Source organism: Ambystoma mexicanum, chromosome 10, assembly GCF_040938575.1.
Source record: "Ambystoma mexicanum isolate Mex_15411 chromosome 10, UKY_AmexF1_1, whole genome shotgun sequence".
NCBI lineage: Eukaryota > Metazoa > Chordata > Amphibia > Caudata > Ambystomatidae > Ambystoma > Ambystoma mexicanum.
This window is the reverse complement of record NC_090932.1, coordinates 255,846,464-255,865,707: the sequence shown is the minus strand read 5'-3', so window position 1 is coordinate 255,865,707 and position 19,244 is coordinate 255,846,464. Positions and strand designations below refer to the sequence as shown.

At 43.5% G+C, this 19,244-nt stretch overlaps 1 protein-coding gene across 17 annotated transcripts in view; it reads right to left on the bottom strand.

Moving 5' to 3' along the window:
- Positions 1–19,244, bottom strand: part of LOC138491330 (E3 ubiquitin-protein ligase TRIM15-like) — a 362,853-nt gene that overhangs the window by 35,850 nt on the left and 307,759 nt on the right. For all 17 annotated transcript variants that reach the window (XM_069617789.1, XM_069617794.1, XM_069617791.1 and 14 more), the window contains one exon: positions 5,566–5,586. In XM_069617789.1, coding sequence (XP_069473890.1) covers positions 5,566–5,586 — 21 coding nt within the window. The remainder of the gene's footprint in view (positions 1–5,565; positions 5,587–19,244) is intronic.

The following is a 19,244-nucleotide window of genomic DNA, read 5'->3' as shown; positions in this document are numbered from 1 at the left end:
CACTGCCACCAATCATGTGATACAAGCACAAAGGAACAGTATTTCAAGGACCGTAGTTACCAAATATTTTATTAAGCAATAAGCCCCAAGCAGTGGGGGCATTACAACTTCAGGTAATGCCCCGGGCCCATTGATAATGCAGGTCCTGGGGCATTACCTGAAGCGGTAATGCCCCCCTGGAAGGGGCTTATTGCTATTCGTACTCTGGCCCATAAGACTGGAGTACTAATAGTCTTTTTTTCTGTTGCAAGACGCCGTTGGCTTTTCCCAACTGAAAAAAGAAAAGAAAACAAAATGGCCACCATGGAACAGGGAGAAGGGAATGCATGTAGTCCCTTCACCCTTTCCATGGCGGCCATTAAACAAAGAAAAAAAAGAAAAACAGATAAAATGGCCTCCATGGAAAGGGAGAAGGGACTTCACGTAGTCCCTTCTCCCTTACCATGGTGGCGACTTGTGGAAGGAACCCTTGGGCCACGGCGGTAAGCAGAGCCTTTTTGGGTAGGTAAGGACCTGGCGCGGGCCAATCAGATCGTTTGAAACAATCTGATTGTCCCTCACCGGATACTAAGGTACATTATACACCATCAATATTAAGGTGGGCTTAAAAAAGGGACAGAAAAGCCTTCTTCCGTATAATCTGCAAGCAAACTAAAATCTTTTTAGTTACCAAGCCACATATGTCACAGCGCCACCTATTATGCATCCCTGTGCATTCACCTACAGTTCACAGCGCCAGAGAAAATCGCATCATTGAAAAATGCTTGCATGTTTACTCCAGTGACAGGGTTTTATATATACGTGTGTACATATCAGGCAAGAAGCTTCAGTTTTCTCATCTCAGCATAATCTGTTCCTATTCTCATAGGGCTCCCCGAAATGCATCTTGTTTCTCGTTTTTAGCTCTTAAGTGTAGGTTTGGCCAGACTTAATCGAGAAAAACATATTGGAAAGAAGAGTGGTAGATGGTAAATGTGAATGAAGAAATATCTACCTCAGTGAAGTGCAATTATCTCCTCCGTTTATATGTTTCTGGCAATGCTTTTTGCTGAAAGGAGAAAACTCTGTCGCTTAGTTTGAATTGGTTGCCTCTGCTGTCAATTTAATGGAAAAAGTTCCAGATGTGTTAAGCCTGGCAAAACAGTGTTTGCTTTTCTGTACCTTATTGTTTGAATTGTGTCCATGTTTTGTGTTTACTGTATTCATGATTGTTGTCATCTGTAATGCAGTGAATTGTATTGTGTTTTTTGAGTCGCTGCATTAAGTTTACTCAGGCATTAAGGCTACAATTGACCTATCACAGCCAAAGGCTGAGCCAATGCTTGTTCAGACTCATTGAATTGACCATTAAATTAGAGCAATGTTGAAAAGGAAACCCTTTCATGAATGGCTGCTATCATTGCCCATCTCCTTTGTTCTCAAGAATACAAAATACCAATTGAGCATTAACTTCTGCCTCATCTCAAAATCGCCCAGAAGACATAACACACGACAAATTCATGGATCTGCAATTGGCTGATTGTCTCAGTGCGCTATTCCAGTTACACTTCCTGTTACAAAGGCACCTGCCATTGGACAATCCCTCCTTGCAAGCCACCTTTCCCAAAGCAAGTGTCTATTTCCTGCTAGAGACTAACAAACATTGCCCCTTGCAATGCAAGTCTGCAGAGTTAGTCTGGCTTGCTTTGTAGAAGTCAGAGATCTCCATAAACATAGGGACCAGCAGTACTTTCTTCTGTCAGAAGACACTCACAGAATTGTGGAGTTACAAGGTGCTACTCTGAGGGTCCAGCAGCCGTTACCAACTAATATGGCCCACCCCTAACTGTGTATTCACCTAACATTGGGGCTCTGATGACGATGAGGATGCATATTTTTTAACATGCTTGGGATGCAAACAATGGGGTAGATTCTAAAAAATGAAAATAAATTTGAAAGGCGCAGAGGACACGTTTTTTCCATTTGCTTTCGTTGTAGAAATGCACAAATCACTTTATCCATAAAGGTGACCTGCACATTTTAGGGGTGGGGAGGCTGTACAGCAGCTCAAAAGATACACTGGCCAGCCCCCTTTCACACAGTAACGTCGGGAGTGTGCCCCTGATTCTAAAGTATGCCAGACTCCCAGCAACTATGTGGGTGTTGGAAGCACATTTCCCATTGACAAGCCTTTCCAAGCAAAAACCGAAAGCATTTCTATCCCTGTTTGACAGATAGAAATGTAAGTGGGAAAGCAGTGGTTCATGCCGCTGCTGTTCCACTTTAAAAGAAATGCATACCAAACTCAGGAGTCACACTGTCAATCAATGTGCATCCCCCTCTTTCAAACAGGTGCAGGAGGATGTCTTTCTTTTCTGCACATTTTAAAGTGCACCCTGTTTCTGCATACAGATGATACAGATAGCACAGGGGGTAGAGCGCTCACTTTGACATCCATGCACAGCCTGCCAAGGCAGGTTTGAATCCTGGCAGGGCCAAACTCAGCCTTTCATCCTTCCGAGGTCGATAAATGAGCACCACACACCGTGGGTAAAAATAAGCAGCACTCAGATGCCTGAGGGTTCTTAGTGCTATAGAAATGCAAAATTATAAAATTATTATTAAAATGGTCAGAAATGCACCTGGTTTCAGCAAGGGGATAGAAGAGGGTATTCCAGTGTGCACATTCAAACAACCTTTGAGAATATCTTTTATGGGAGAAAATGATGATATGCAGTAGTGCATTTCATTTGTGCCCAAAACAGTGAAGAGAATCTTCCCAATACTACGTCAAAAATGATAAACATGGCTGCTACAAAAAAAAAAAGAAAGCAATTTGATAAAAGAGTTCCCCTTATATTTTCATGGTAGACCATAGTAATTGGTGGAGGAGGTGACATGGTGACATGGTGGCCATTTTTTTTTTACCCAATCACTATTACTATATTTCCTTCTTATTGGTATCTATTCTTTTTATAAAAAAAAAACATCTTTCTACTAACAACTACCATCCCTCTGCATCACAGTTTTCATTTATTTAGATGTTGCTAAACATGAAGACAGTAGTTGGCTTATTGCAACAAGACATTATCTACTCTCCTGTATTGAAAGCCTAGAGTCCCACGCCGCTGAGGAAATGACAAGGGGACATTCTAGAGGAGCTCCATTTACTAGTTCCTTCAGCCTCTTTGCTATCGCCTCCCTCTAAAGCAAGCCTTTTCAGACAAGAAGCTCCAAGTGGGCTTGCAGAGTCTTCATTTTCCAACCTGCATGACTAGACTCAACTCTTAGGTACAGGAGATTGCAACAAAGGCTTTGCAATGAAGTAGATTTCAAGTCATTCATCTTGAGAGTAGATTCCCATGCAAGTTGCCAGAATCCTCTGAAACTGCAGGTGTTGAAGAACATAGTTCTCTCCCTGTATGTCAAAAGAGTTGTTACTTTGATAAGAAACCAGGAGGCATTAGAAGGTTCCTTTTGGATCCGCTTCCTTATGAAGAAGTAATTGAGATAATTCAGGCTACTCCGGGTCATCAAATATGTTAATATAGCGTTAGCACCCTATTTGAAAGGCTGGAACGGGGGAGGGGGGTAACGGCCTGGCACCCGAATAGGCCTGGTTGAAGCTAGGTCAGAGTGGTGGCTGGGTATTGAAAGATTAGTGTGATATAAACGGTGTCAATGATCAGTACGAGCAAGTGCACACAGTGATCCTCAACCTCCTTGATGGCGTTTGGGGTTATTCGGCTAGAAATATGATTTTAATGATTCAAATGGCGCATTTTACTGCTTCGTTTTTTAGTGAAATAATGTAATTCCAAGCTCCCTTGCTCTCTGCCTCTCTGCCTAATGTGCCTCTCACCGAGCCAGCTCCAGCCCATGTCTCTCTCATTGCTCCAGTGTTGTCCTGTGGCTCTCAGTTAACAATTTCTGCCCCATTTGGCTTGCATTAACTGCCCTAAATGCTGTGCCCCTTGTTTCTCTCAATGCTCCAGTTCTGGTCCTTGAGCCTCTCACTGTCCCAGCTCTGCCCAATATTGTCCTCACTAGCCCAGTTCTGCCCATGTGGCTCTCATTGTCTCAATTCTGCCCTGCTTCACTCTTGCTACCTCGGTTCTCTCCATGTCACACTCAATACCACATGTGGCTCTTACTACCCAAGCTGTGCTTCATGTGGCTCATTGCCAGAGATCTTCCCTGTGTGGATGTCCTTGCCCTAGTTCTGTCACCTGTGGCTCTCACTGCCCCAGTGGTATCCCATGTGACTCACACTGTCTCAGTTCATCCCCTTGTGACTCTCTTCGCCCATGTTCAGTCCAATGCCATTCACACTGTTCCAGTTTTGCACCATGCCACACTGTTGTGTCCTATGTGCTTTTCACTGCCACAGACTGACTTGTCCCCTCAAGCTCTCCCTGCCCCATCTGTGCCCCATCTAACTTTCACTGTGCCATGTGGCCCTCTCTGACCCATGGGGGATCTTGCTACATTAGTTCTGCCTGCATGGCTTCAACTGCTGCAGTTCTGATGCATGTGGCCCTCACTCCCACATATCCCAGAATCATTAAGAACATCAAGTCCAACAAGTAATTAAATAAATATTTTTCATAATCGAAGACCATGACAATATCATATGGTAAAAGAATGTCAATAACGGAAGATTTTTTGAAAAGATTATTTGGAATGAGCACATGGAAAAGAGACCGTAATTGAATTTTTCAAGTGATAGAACATGTTATGGTTATACTTCCAAGACAATGAATAATGGACAGTTCAAAGATTGTAAAATAACAAGACAAGACTATTCCTGTTTCCGTGTTTGTCCAAGATACACCTACCAGCATTACAAAAAAAACGAATGGATGTGAATGCCCGTTGTCCGGGAAGATGCTTCCAAGGTTGAAGAGCACTGGTTTACGACACGGTCACAGTATTTGCCCATTTCGCTACTTTTTGTGCTTGTTTTTAATTTAACATGTCATGCCCACTCTCTTGAGTGCGATTATTTTTCTTACACTCGTGTGGGAGTCCTTAGTCGCCAGTATTGTGTATTTGAGTCTCTCTCTCTCTCTCTCTCTCTCTCTCTCTCTCTCTCTCTCTCTCTCTCTCTCTCTCTCTCTCTCTCTCTCTCTCTCTCTCTCTCTCTCTCTCTCTCTCTCTCTCTCTCTCTCTCTCTCTCTCTCTCTCTCTCTCTCTCTCTCTCTCTCTCTCTCTCTCTCTCTCTCTCTCTCTCTCTCTCTCTCTCTCTCTCTCTCTCTCTCTCTCTCTCTCTCTCTCTCTCTCTCTCTCTCTCTCTCTCTCCAAAGAGAGAGAGGGAGAGAGGGGGAGAGAGAGCGAGAGAGAGCAGGATGGTTGATTTGATTTGCAACCTTTTGTAACCTTCAGATTATTTCTTCAGCCATTCATCCTAGCCCTGATGAAGTAATCTGAAGATTACCGAATATTACTAATAAATGACTGAAATTGTTTCTTTCTAAAAATAAATTAGATACACAACCTTCCATTCCTCAATATCAGCAATATATGGCAAGCTGTAACAATTAAACCTTGAAATACCGGTCATCTGATTAGCATAAAAGTCCTTACCTATGACAGCGTAGTTCATAACTGAAAAAGAAAAGACGGAGATGAAACCGGACATGCACGGAATCAGAATGCATTTATTTTTTAAAGACTGTTGTGACTGTCTTGTCTTTATTCATGTTCCCTGGTGGAACCCGTATGACACTTTTCAGTACAGTGTAATGGCAATAGAATTTATTTATTTATTTTTTATTTAAATTTATATAGCGCTTAAACAGCCCAGGGACATGGAGGCGCTGTTACATGTGAAGGAGCTCAGTTACAGGGGCGTCACGGACACCTTTGAGTTAAGTACATTTAGTTACATGATTTCGTTTAGCTACATACATTAGGACATTTAGTTACATGATTTCGTTTAGTTACATACACTAGACAATATTGCATTTTAGACATTGTAGAAGTTCATGAAACAGGAGGTAGCATGTTTTGAGGATTCAGACAAAGAGTAATGTCTTGACTGTTTTGCGGAACGACCAGAAAACACTTGGAAACAGAACTCCAATCTGCAAAAAAGCCCCAATAAAAGTCTATGTTAGCCATATGAACAACAACCTAGAAAGAGAAGGTTTTCTGGGTAAATCCTGCTTCCTGAGTTTGACTTTTGATCAAGTTTGCAAGTCTTTTCGCTTCGTGATGAAGTTGGGATGAGGAATATTTCATGTGTGGAGAGGGTTCTCTGTCAAAACGCTTACACCATGCACAGAGCTGGAGCCACGGGCTAGTACACTTACAGAAACCGCTTATGCCCTACACCACGGGCCAAGACTAAAGAGCAAGACTAGGATAGGACACTCAGCTGAGTTCATTTTAGGTGTAACCCTTCCAGCAAAAGTTTTAAAACTGGATTGTAAAAAAGCCAGTCCTGAATTCGACAGAGGAAATACTCTCAGTTCAGTTAAACATGACAACTATGCTCTTGAGCTATTTGGGGTCTGAGTTCCCCAAAATACTCATTGATGGTCTCAAACAATGGATCCTCGACTGCCCGATATTTTCACATGTTCTTTAAGTCACAGGTTCTCGATGACTCATTGCGTGGACTTGTATCCCAAAGATTGTAATGCACTCTAAAGTTGTTGCAAGCTGGCATGTGATGTAATGCATAGTAAACAATTACCAGAACAAGGTTACACCTTTGCCAAACCGGTTTAGGGGCTTGCAAACCCTGCCCAGCACTTAATTAACGTACATTGCACGCTGAAATTATGCCACCCAACCCAAAATGATGACGGCGGTAGCAATCAAGCTCCAAATCTGCTGAGCATTGCTTTTACAGTGCCAAAGGTGTGGTGTGAATTGATAACGAGGATAGGAGTCCACTAGGTACAGACATGAAATGCTTTAATGAGAAACTTGTCTTGTGTTCTTAAGGGATGAGCTTACATGTATGTAGTGCAATGTATACAGGAGCCATACAAAAATAAGCTATTGGCTACAGGGTGATTACACAATTACAACATGAGACATACATGCGGTAGACACGACAGAAGGGTTCCTTTTGCACTGTGTGATGTGCGAACAGAAAGCGTACAACTGAGCGGTAACGCCCTGATGAGCTCCTTCCATGATGTCAGAGGGCAGCAAATCGGAATTGTATCCCCGTTTTGCTTTCCTCCTCCGTCTTGAAAGAGCACCCAGTTTTACACCTGCATGAGATTTTCAGGTAGGCGTACCACCAAAGGAATACGCCTTTGAATGTACACCTTGTAAATATCAGGCAGATTCCATAGGAATCCATTATAAAGTACACCCTGCAAATTGTAATTTGCAGGCAGTGTCTTATTGCTCTCAAAGCAGAGAGTAAATTCAAGAGTAAATGGGATTTTGTCTTCATTTGCTCTTCACGATTACACTCTCCTTTGTGAGTGTGAATAATTGCATGCAACACTGGTGATCCCAATTAGTACATGCAAATAGCTTATGCTTTAAAATGACCCCCAAACAAATTCAGGGGAACAAACTGAGTGAATAAAGTATTTATGCAGCAAAATTGTTCAGTAGACAGTACTTGGAACTATCTTCCTGAGATCTTTAAAGTGCTGAATGAATAAGGACGGGTTATCATTTTTGGTTGTCTCTGCTCAAGTTACTCTTCTGAGACAGATTCTAATAGGAACTCCATTCTCTGTCATCTTTTAAACCACCTGTAGTGTTATTTTTGATGAAGATCTCAGGCCCTTTTGTTCTACTGCTCAGGTCCTTGACTTGCAAAGATTTGAAGTTGGTTCTTTTTATCAAAAAATGTATTTTCCGTTTGTTGCAGATGATGATCTCATTGGTACATGGTGCCAGAGACCTTGTAAGAGCCCCTGAAGCCCCGTTTTCCCCGTATCTTTTGTTCATGGTGAATGGATTTTCTGGTTGGTTCTTATCTCAATGGGCAGCAATTTCTGAACATGGTAAAACAATCATGTTTAATGAGGCCGAAAATCAGTCTTACTGGTCTTTTTTATACAAGCTGCATTTGATTGATTAGATCCTCGGGTAAGATTTGTGTTTTGGGGTAGCAGTAGTCTAATTTACCTGCCACTGTACTTGAATTATTTTTGATTGATTCCTAGGAAGACGATTACCTTTTTGTTAGTGTGTAGCTGAAGTTTGGTGTTCTTTGTGAAGATATTGATTTTTTGTTTAAAGGGAAGTTTCTAGTCAAATCATAATGGCTACTTTTTTGCCATGTGTAAAGTTTTGGAAAGGGGCTACAGGCTGTTTACAGTGGGATTTCAATTCCTGGGTTGCACCCAGATTGAGGGTGACTGTTTTTGTCTTGAAAAGTATTCTGTTTGCTACCATCCATTATTGGATTGTGGTGAGGCTGTCAGATATATGTTTGCTGCCCATTTGATTGTTGTTTCATTTGAGGATAAATTGGATATTTTCAGTATTTTCTTAGAAGATATCGGTGAAAAATCAAGGATAGAAACCATTATTTAAATGCAGGAGTTGAAGAGCCAAGCAGAGTGTAGGACCTTTGTTGGACTTTTATCACTTTGGGCTTGATTTAGATCTGAAATGAAGTATTGGTACCCATGTTGTTATAAAGTACTCTATCTAGTGTAGTGCTTTATCTCTAATAACTAGTTTGGTTTTTAGTGCATCTAGCAATTTTCCATGTCCAAGGTGTTGTTTGATGCTTTTAAATCTAACAGTATAAGGACATTGTTCTTTATTTATCCATGATTATTAAGTGCAGGAGTGGGGCAGAGAAGTGCTTTCGGAGGCAAGAAGGTAAGTGCCAAGTGAAAAGGGGGAAAGGGAGGATGAGTTTGGTGGGCAGGGTAGACCATGATGAAAGGGTGCCCGAGTGCAAGCACTGGCAAAGGATGCAGGGGGGCTGGTGGGGGTTGGTCAAGCCCCTGTATGGCTCTAAGGGGATAAGTCCCCAGTCATAGTTGCAGAAGGAGAATTAGCACGGGCGGGTAGAGGGAAGGAAGAGGAGAAAAGGAAAGTCTTGAGAAGTTTCCAGAACTTTAGAAGATCCGGCTCAAGTAGGAGATGGATGGAAGGCCATTCCAGAGGGAGTAGAACAGCCGCAGAAAGAGATCTACCTCCCACTCTCTGCTTGGAGAAACGTTTGACCTGCAGAGAGTTGGAGCCAGAGGACTGAAGGACTCTGGTCGGGAGATTGATTCATTGTGGTGTCTGTGCTCCATTTGGGTCTAAAGCCTGATTGTCTGTCAAGGAAGAAGTTGTGCCTTTTGCTATGTGTTTGTAGCCATGCTGTAGTTTAATACTCTAGTATGTTTGCTAAAAAGGCAGGCCGTGATGATATCTAGTTTCCTAAGACTTCTGGGTCATCTGCTGTGTCTGTTAGGAGTGGCTTGATTCTTGCCAATTTGAAAGCTGTTAGGACTTAACCCATCTGGAGAGATGCGTTAATGAGTTTAGTTAGTCAGGGCGCTACTATTCGCATATGCTCCATGATCACAGATGCTGGGCAGGGACTAAACAGAGTGTTGGGAGCTTTCATTTTCCAACTTTTCTGTTAATCATTGTGTGATGGCTGGTATTTGGTGCCTTATGTCAGTGTTGCATATGTTGTGTTGTCTCACTGGTCCTCCATGAATGTAGTAGAATAAGGGGGAGTGTAAATTAATATGTCAGAGAATATTGGGTGACTGTGATGCATGTATGATTCCATGTGTGTCCGTTGGAGCTGAGCAGGTGGTGCCTTTAGAGGGTTTAATGGATGTCTCCCATGTTGTTCATCTCTGTTGGAGAGTAACTGGATTCTTCTAACCTACTCTAAGTAAAGTAACACATTTTGAACTATGTGATTACTGCCTTTGCCTGCTGGTGAGCTCTCTGACTACCATGCTACATTTTAAAGGGGGGGGGGGTAGTTAAATGAGACATCCACCACCTGCACAAGCTGTCACTCATTCTTGGGCGAAGGAAGTTTCATATTTGGGTTGATTAGCAGTGTTTGGCCTTAAAGCTGCTTTAAGTACTTGGGCACTTTATTTGACATAGACAGTTACACAACAAAAGTGTATTAGTCCAATGTTCAAGGACAAGTACAAATGCAGGAATAATTTCAGGCCTTCCAATGTTTCACGAAAAGTGTCATTTTTAACTATGCTGTGAATGACATGAAGTTGGCAGAATGGCGCCTGTTCCACCATTGAGCTGGTTAAATAATAGAGTTCACATTACCCATAAGTGGCATTTGGTTCTTGGTACTGCTGGCTGATTGCAATCTCCAAGCATAGAGCGTTCATGGCTTATTACTGGTAAATGCTCCAGTGAGGCTATTTGGTCCTAGAACCCTCTTTGCATAAATCTCACAGGAAATGTATTCTCCCGTTTAATTTGCTCACTGGCAGCCATTTTGGACTTTTTGCAGTTGGTGATTTGCCAGGACAATAAAGTGCACTGGATTAGTCAATATGTCAGTTGACCAGACCACCAACTCACATGTTAGCTTTTGGGGGTTGTGAGGGGGGCTGCAGTAGGATTCTTTGCAACTGCTTGACTTATGAGAAAGATTGTTTCACCCTTATACGTACGTGAGTATGGACTGCTTCTGGTGTCAAGCACTGACCTTCCAGGCCAGTGATACTAGGTACTTTTTTGTTTCACTGGAAGATTTAACAGTGAACATTGAGGGGTAATAGCAGTTGCTTGGAGTTTATTTGTAAGAGTAGGCGACACGTGGGTGGCCTTGTTGGAAGCCCACAGATTACTGAAAACATACAATCCAGCAAATTGCTTGAAGCCTGTGGCCACAATCATGAAGCCCTGAAGCAGGTTGTGGTGATCCGCTGTTTGCAAGGCAGAAGACATATATCTTCACAGCAGTACAGCAAAATCCATAGTGTAAATGGGAAGTGATTGGTTTGGACAGTATTAGCAGGAATAGGAAGATGTTGTCAGCCATGTGTTGAAGGCATCTCATTTTAAAATGAGTGCCGAGTTTGTGCCATGGTGTTTGTGGATCCCTAATTAGCACATGTCACAGTTGAAGTCGGGTGCAATGTCATGCCACAGCCGGAGATAATAACCATTTATTTCACTGTGGAGGACAAGGGTAGGTGTGGTATAGATCAGAAGTTGTCAAGATCAGCTATGTTTAGGCATGGACGTCATTTGGGGGTTGCCATGGGTCGCAGCTGAGACCCCTGGTGACTCCCCTGAAGCACTGCCTCTTTGACACCGGGTAAAGGACTGCAGAGTGGAAAATAAATAACAAATGTTCCTTAAATCCTCTCTTTTCTGGGAATTCACACTGTGAATAGGGGTGTAACGGTACACCAGCATGCATGCTGTAATCATGACCTGGCTCACACTAGTTTACCGTGTGGCCAGCAGTGAGCCTGCTTTTGTAGTTTTGGTGTATGTGAAATTGCACACACATTAAAGACTTCCAGGCGCGCAGTGTGGTTTCTGTCAGCCAATCTAGGATGTCAAGTCTGCCTGGGCTGCTACATTCGCTTGCACATTTTGGAGACTGTTGGTAAGCAATGCTCCACATAGTGCTACACAAAAACAGCCCACTTCGGAGCGGTTTTGAAAATTCCGATCTGTCTGAGATTATGACAGATACGAATCACCAGTCAGTGCCGTGAGTGGCCCATTGAGTAGAGCATACACGCAAAGCTGGTGACTGGTGAGTGTTGTCTCTGAGTCTCTACTCCAGCAAATATTTGGTTTAGAGCCGTTTGCAACACCCGCATTACTGGGAGCCATCGGTGTAGACCAGTAATTTCTATGTTTTTTTTTAATTAAATTAGTTTTGGAACTTAAATAATCATACGGGGCAGACACATTATTTGTTTTACTTTAGCTGATTTCAATATGGGCGGTTTCCTAAGTGCTCATGGCCTCCTAACGATGTGCTGTGTCTAATGTACTAAAGAAAAAATGCTCACTGGAAAACCGACGAGCTGGGTATTGCGCTGATCTACTACAGATCAGATAAACACCCTGCTTGTTTTCCAATTTGCACTTGGTTAAAAAGAGCATCGCAGGGCTCTTATGTTATGTTATGTTATATAGCGCACCGTCACAAACGGTATTGGTCCCCAAGCGCTCTGGCGGATCTGTAAATAGGAAGGAGAGTGGGTAGGGTTAGTAGGGAGGAGGCTGGAGGGAGAAGTGTTGCAATGCAAACCTCGTGTTGTATTTCATGGACAGGATACTTGAAATTGTATTCTTACATTCATATCACATGAAGTGGCCGGAGGCGCCGGTGAGTGAGGAAGAGAACAGCCGGGCTCGTTGCTTAACTATCACCTCCCCAAAGCAGACACAGGTAACTGTTTTGCCCAGTCCAGCGCATGCCCCTTGTTAAAGTTTGCACTTGCAGAACACTTTGCAAGAGTTCCAGTGGCACGTGCTAGGGCCCAGAGTTTTTCCCAGAGTTGTGCAGCTTGAGCTGCGAAACTCTGGCTGGGCAAATACTGTGGTCTCATTGCCACTGAGTGTGGGCTGTCTCGGACATGACTGCCTGGCTCCCAGTGTCCGGTGATTACAGCTGCAGCTACTGTCAGGTAAGAGCAGCAGAACTTTGCATTTTTCCCCTTGGCACAGCAAACAATCGGTCGTCGACTCGAGTGGACCGACTGATGCTGGACTCACACACAGAAGGTATGAGGTTAGGGTGGGTTTGGGGGAGCTGCAGTCGCTGCCAATGATCCTTTTTGAGTTTGTCACGTAAACAGAACATAGTGGGCCTCATTTTCAAAGCCTTTTTAAATGGGACGTTCCAATTCAAAAACGCATTTGTAAATCAGGCCCAGTGTCACTAATATCAGTCCGTATGCACACCCTCTCCTTGGCAATGTTTGTTATAAGATGCAGACACAGAATGAAGCTTCCAACTCGGGAAATGCACCATTACCAGTGTGAGGTGAGATCACAGCATAACTCGAAAGGGGTGTTAATCAGAAGACACTCACCATAGAGGCCAGCAAAACCTTTAGAGCGACGTGGGGCCTCATCAAGAGTGGTTGGTAAATCCGCCGGGATACCACCCAACGCAAATAGCATTACCGCAACTTGACCGACGGATGACCATAGAGAAGTTCAAAGGGACTGAATCCAACCTCTTCCTGAAGGACTTCTCTATAAGCAAATAGAAGGCATGGCAGTAGAAGCCCCCACTTTCCTCGAAGGGGTTCTTCTAAAGCACCTATCATGCTCTTCATAGTCCTATTAAACCTCTCTACCAACTCATTTGTCTGGGGATGGTAGGCTGTTGACAACTTATAGGTCACTCCACAGTTTTTCCACATGGCCTGCATGTAGTGGGATATAAAATGTGATCCCCTGTCAGAGATAACCTCCTTAGGAAAACTTACTCTGGTAAAAATACCAGGTAGGGCTTTAGCAACTGCCTGAGCAGTACCAGTCCTCATAGGTATAGCTTCAGGATACCTGGTAGCATATACATTGGCTGCCTGAAGATGTAGGAGGGTGTAGGATACCAACAATGTCGATTCCTGCCCTCTCAAAAGGAACTCCCACCACTGGGAGGGGCACCAAAGGTGCCACATTCTTGGCTCCACTCTTGCCAGATGTCTGACAAGTGTGACAGCTCCTACAGAATTTATCTACATCAGATCCCAACTTAGGCCAGTAGAAATATTGAGAAATCATTTCTTTTTCTTAAAACTTAAGTGGCCAGCTAAAGGAAACTCATAGGCTAACTGTATGAACTGTATGAACTGGGGTCTCATCTCCTAGGGCACAACAAGTCTCCTGTAGTCTCCTGGGGTAGACTCAGTAGGTAGGTTCACTGTAAAGGAGGCCATCCTCCCAGTATAACCTGTGCTTCCCTGGCTCTTGCACTACCAACTGGGATGCTGCCTGTTGGTGAAGTCCTTCAAGAGTTGGACACTCTCTTTGACCTCTGCTGAAGTCTGCCCTTCAGGGGCCACCTTCTGCCGGTAAAGACTGCAGCTTAGGATGGTCTTTAGGGTCCAGATCTGCAACAGGAGGAATATCTTCTTCCAGCTCTGAATCTTCAGCAGCTGACTCAACCTCTCCTGGTTGGTTCTCACACTCAGCCTCAGCTGGTGGAGTAGTCACAGGTGTGACTTTGGACTCTCCTCTCAGGGATGTCCTGATTAGATGCTCCTGAGACTTTGGGTTTCCCCTTTGTCTCTTTCTTCTTGGAAATATAAGTTGGCTTCTCCTGTGGACTGGGTGTTATTCATTCTTCTGTAACAACCCACTGAGAGTCATTTAAAGTGAGCTCTCTGGCATTCTTTGTCTGCTCCTGTTTCCATTTACTGGGAGGCCTGGGGGTGCTTGATACAACTTCAAGAGTTTTTAAGTCATTCCCCAACATGACTCTCCCAGGCACCTCACTTTGTAAACTGACAGGTATTCTTACAGTCATATTGTTGCACTGGATGAGAGCTGGTAGTATTGAACCATCTGGATAGGGCCTCCAGCAAGCTTAGTGGGACCTTTGGGTGCCTTAGCAACATTCTCAGGTTTGAAGAAGAGTTCATCCACCACTTTGATGCTGGCCCCAGTGTCTCTAATGGCAGGGTTCGCCTGACCATTTACAAGTACACTGACCTTGCAGCATTCTTTTGTGTTATCTGGTATAGAGTTATACACATCTATGTTCTGCTGTTCCCACAGACCCAGGCACACCAATGAAACACTGACATAGACTCCAATGGGGTCTTCAGCCAATAGTTGAAAGTTTCCACTTGCCATATGTACTTCTCCCTCAGGGATAAAGGCTAAGGAGGCAATGTGGACCCCTGAAGGTTTACCCTTGCATTGGGACCCCCTTTCACATGGTCAGTTTACCCACAAGCATAACATTTTCCAAATGTTTTGACAAATGGAGGCTTCTGCTGACCTCCATCTGGTTTGGCACCAGAGGTTTCACTAGACTGACCTGGTTTCCCATGTGGCTTACCCCCTTCTGTTTATGGCCCTCATTTGGATTGAAGTTTTAGAATTATCTTTGTCATCCTCCTTGTGCTGCTTCCCCTCATCCTTTTTATGAGTGGCCCCAGAATCCTTGTGAGAAACCCTGTTGGCAACCCACAAGTCAGCAGCTTTTGCTAGCTTCTTGGGATCAATCTCTTTAGAGTCAGCCAAATGCTGTGTCAGCTCAGGAGAGCAGGCATCATAAATAAATTCCAACACAAACAGATTTCTCATTCCTTCAAAAAGTTCACTCTGTAGCCCTTAACCCAACCTTCTAAGTTTTTCAAACATTCACACACCCAGGTAGCCCAAGGGGTACCATCAGTCTTTTTGAGGGTGCTAGACCTCTTAAGGTACTGCAAAGGAGTTTTCCCAAATCTAGCTATCAAAGCTAGCTTCACATTTTCATACTTAAATCTTTCAAGTTCCCCCACCTCCATTACAGCATCAGTTGCAACCTGGGGAGCCTAGACAAAAGCCAAGGAATCAACTAATTCCCTGTGAAACCCTGAATCCCATAGTTATATTCAAAAACACCCAACCAATCCAAAATATCAAGTTTCACCTGATACATGCTCACAGCTTTCTTAGGCATGCATGGTCTCTTAGGACTGTAAGACCTAGAAAACTCTGGGATAGACATATTTTCAAGAGACAATTTCTTCAATTCAAGAGCATGCTGTAATTCCATTTCCCTTAGTTTGAGATCTTGATGTTTGGCTTCAGCTTGGACTTGTAATCCTTTGAACTCTAACTCAAGTCTCATCTTTTCAAGGGAGACACATTCTGGATTCAGTACTGAACCTGGTAGGGTCCCTGTGGCTAAAGGTTGAGGCCTAAGAGTTTGTTGAGGTAAAGAGGGGCTCTCCTCCTGAGACTCCTCTAACTCTTCTGACTCTTCAATAATATTGGAGTTAGACTCTGAATCATTATCAGCCTCATCATTTCCCACATTTTCTGGTATAGTAGGTGTGACAGACCTACTACCCAGGCTTTAATTTTCTAACAATCTTGCAATAAGTTCATTTTTCTTTCCTTTAGCAGGGAGAGACCTGATTTTACAAATTTCTTTCAGCTGGTCTACTGTTAAATGATCAGGGCTTCCTGTCTGAAGTTATCCATATCTGGCATGTTACAATTGCTTTTCTAGTGGAGCTTAGCCTTGTGAAGATTTTTAGTTGAACAAAAGTAAAGTAAACTCTCAATGTAACAACTCTACAATTGTCAGGCTGAGAGGTCCTGTGTCCGCGGAAGCTGATGAACCCCCGACAATCCCCCTGAAATGTAATTCTCAGAACTAGATTTAAATTCAGCTCTGCAAACTACACCCCAAAGGGAAAGGGGGAAGTGGATAACAAAACAACACCAGGCAGACTGCGTCAAGGCTAACCAAAGCTGAACATGGTCCTTCTCTTGAAATTTCTTAGAGAAGCTTGTAAAGAAGCTGAAAATCTCTCTTACTTGAGACTCTTGAAATTCACAGCAACTTCTTAATTTGGGCAAACCTGGAAAGTTTTGCTCTTTGCCTTTTTTCCAAAATTCACTAGTTGTCCAGTTAAATAGTCTTTACCTTTTCTTTCTTTTTCTTTCAAACTTTTCTTTTGTTTTCAAACTTTTTACAATTCAATAAAGTTTGTGAATTCTTGAATAAACACGTGCTAAACACACACGCGGAAAATCTCAATACAGAAGATTTGCACGTTAAAAACTTCCTGCGATGAAGAACACACGCGCTGTAAGAAAAGACCACGCGCAAAAACACATGCGCTTGTAAAAACACACGAAGCAGAATTCACGCGCAAAGGAATCACGCGCAGATAACATGTGCACGCTTGTAAACTCCCCGCAGATGAATTTCCGCGCCTATTCACACGCGCCTTATAACCCACGCGCAAATTGTTCACACACGGTCGAGTACACGCGTGAAAAAAGCACACGCGCAGGTAACCACACGCGCAATTGAGTTCTCGCGCTGAAGCACAGGCGCTTGAAAACACACGCGCTGTAGAGTTCTCACGCGGCAAACAGATCCTCGTGCTTGGAAACACACGTGCTAAGAAAACACACGTGCTATCGAGTTCTCACGCGGCTAGCCGATTCTCGCGCTAGGAATTACACGCGCTGGAAACACACACGCGCTAAAGAGTTCTCACGCGGTGAGCCGATTCTCGCGCTAGGAATTACACGCGCTGGAAAACACACGCGCTATAGAATTCTCACGCGGAGAACAGATTCTCGCGCCAGGAAGCACACACGCTAGAAACACACACGCGCAAATGTTCAACGGTTAGTTTCAGACTACACGCAATACGCGTTTCTTTCAAATAGCGTTCAAGCGCACTCAGAAAGTTTAAAAAGAATATAAATTCAAAGGTAAAACTCCGCGAGTTCTCACTTAAATGTCATTAAGATAAACAGATCTGCAGTTAAACCAAAGTCACTTATCTCCAGAACAATTTCTTAAAGATCTTCAGAGTTTCCTGTCTTCAAAACGAATTCCTGACAGCTGATAGCTTCTCCTGAAACCCCCAAGAAAGTAGCCGCTCAACTGCTAACGCCTGAAGGATAAAATCCACCAGGCCCAAGTCTAAAGCAGGAGCAGCCACTAAACACGTCCTCTCAGCTGGGGTTTAGATGATGAAAGGCAAAGAGTGACAGTTTAGAATGTTCATTGTTGTTCAGCAGTGTTTTCTAACCAATCAGAGCTGTCACTGTGAAACTCCATTTTGCCTTGGGTCAGAACCAGGATTCTGAATCAGGAAGTTAAGGCCAAACCAACTACAATAGAAAACTTCCCACCCACACAAGGCTAATCTAAAAAGGATAATAAAAGAGAAATAATGGGAAAGAAACTTAAATAAGGGAAAATAGCCTGAATAGGGGAAGGAAACCTGACAACAATATATCCCACCGCTGCCACCAGTGTTAGGCAAAGTATGAATGCAGTACCCTCTGAGAACACTACAAACAACAATGACTACACGTAAGGCAACCCGACCGTTGGTATACACTTGTACTACACAGTTTTGGTAGCGTGTTGAGCAGCCAGGCTTATCTCAAGAGGGGAAATGTGAGCTGTAGTGGAGTTACACAAGGATTCACTGTTACAGGTATTCAAATAAACTCTTACACTCAAGGTTTCTTGCATAAACAATTAATAATGTATTTATCAGTCTGTTAGCCTTCTTTTAGAAGGGAGCAATATACTAACAACACACAGATACACTTCAGTACTGTACACGCAGAGTTTCTAGATCAGACAATGCCCTTTTGGGATGGCCCACAGACACAACCTACACCCACAGGTGACTTCAGTAACAAGGGTGCTGGGGACATTAATACCTTACTGTTGGCATACAGAATACTCTCAATAGTTTGTAAAAGGCAAAGGATATTAGAACACAAGAAACTAAAGATATTCTTAAGCAGGGCAAATACTTTAGATATCAAAAGAAGAGTCATTCAATTCAACAGGCTAAGCCAAAGTTAAGTTATGTTATGTTACTTGGCTTTTGTGTGGTGCCTTATGTATCATTGGTGTGATCTCAAAGCGCTGGCAGGTTGAACGCCCTCGGGAACCATAGTTCAAGTCAGTAGAGAGAGAGTGTCGTACGGTGCGTGTGCGCACCGGATATGTGTGCAGCTGGTGTAGTTGTTGGATGATACCTGCTTCCTAGCGATAGGTGTAGTGCTGAGGAAATCAGTTGGATGTGTTCAGTCTGGTGGGTGGACACCTAGACTGGGTTCTGGCTGTGTTAGGCCTGAGGGACGCTTATGAGAACAGCTAGCCAGAATGTGCTCAGCTGGCTGCGTTTTATTAGGGTGATGAGGTGATCATGGAGTCGTGTTTGTATGTGAACAGCTAGGCCAAGTGAATAGGGCAAAGTCTTTGTATAGGATGCAGCACTTCAGGTAGGTAAACGGAAAAGTATTTGCACAAGTTCTTACGAGTCTTTGATAAAAAGAAGAATCAAATGTAGGGCCACAAGCTGATTAGACGTGTGAGTTGCAGAAGTTACAAGCACTTCCACAGTAAGAGGTAACTTCTCTTAGACTTGTTTTACAGTACCTGGGTAAAGAAGAAAAGGTGCAGCTGAAGACTTCTGTTCCTGTGTAGCTCTGCAGCTCTGCAGATCTCACTGTTCATGGACCTCAGTCGTGGCAACAAGAGGGAGGACGTCGGGGGACTCCTGCACTGCACTGGCACAGTCAAAGCTGGCAACTGGCAAACTTTACTTTCAGTGGCTGTTTCGCGTTTCAGCTCCTTGCGGTACAGCAAATAGCAA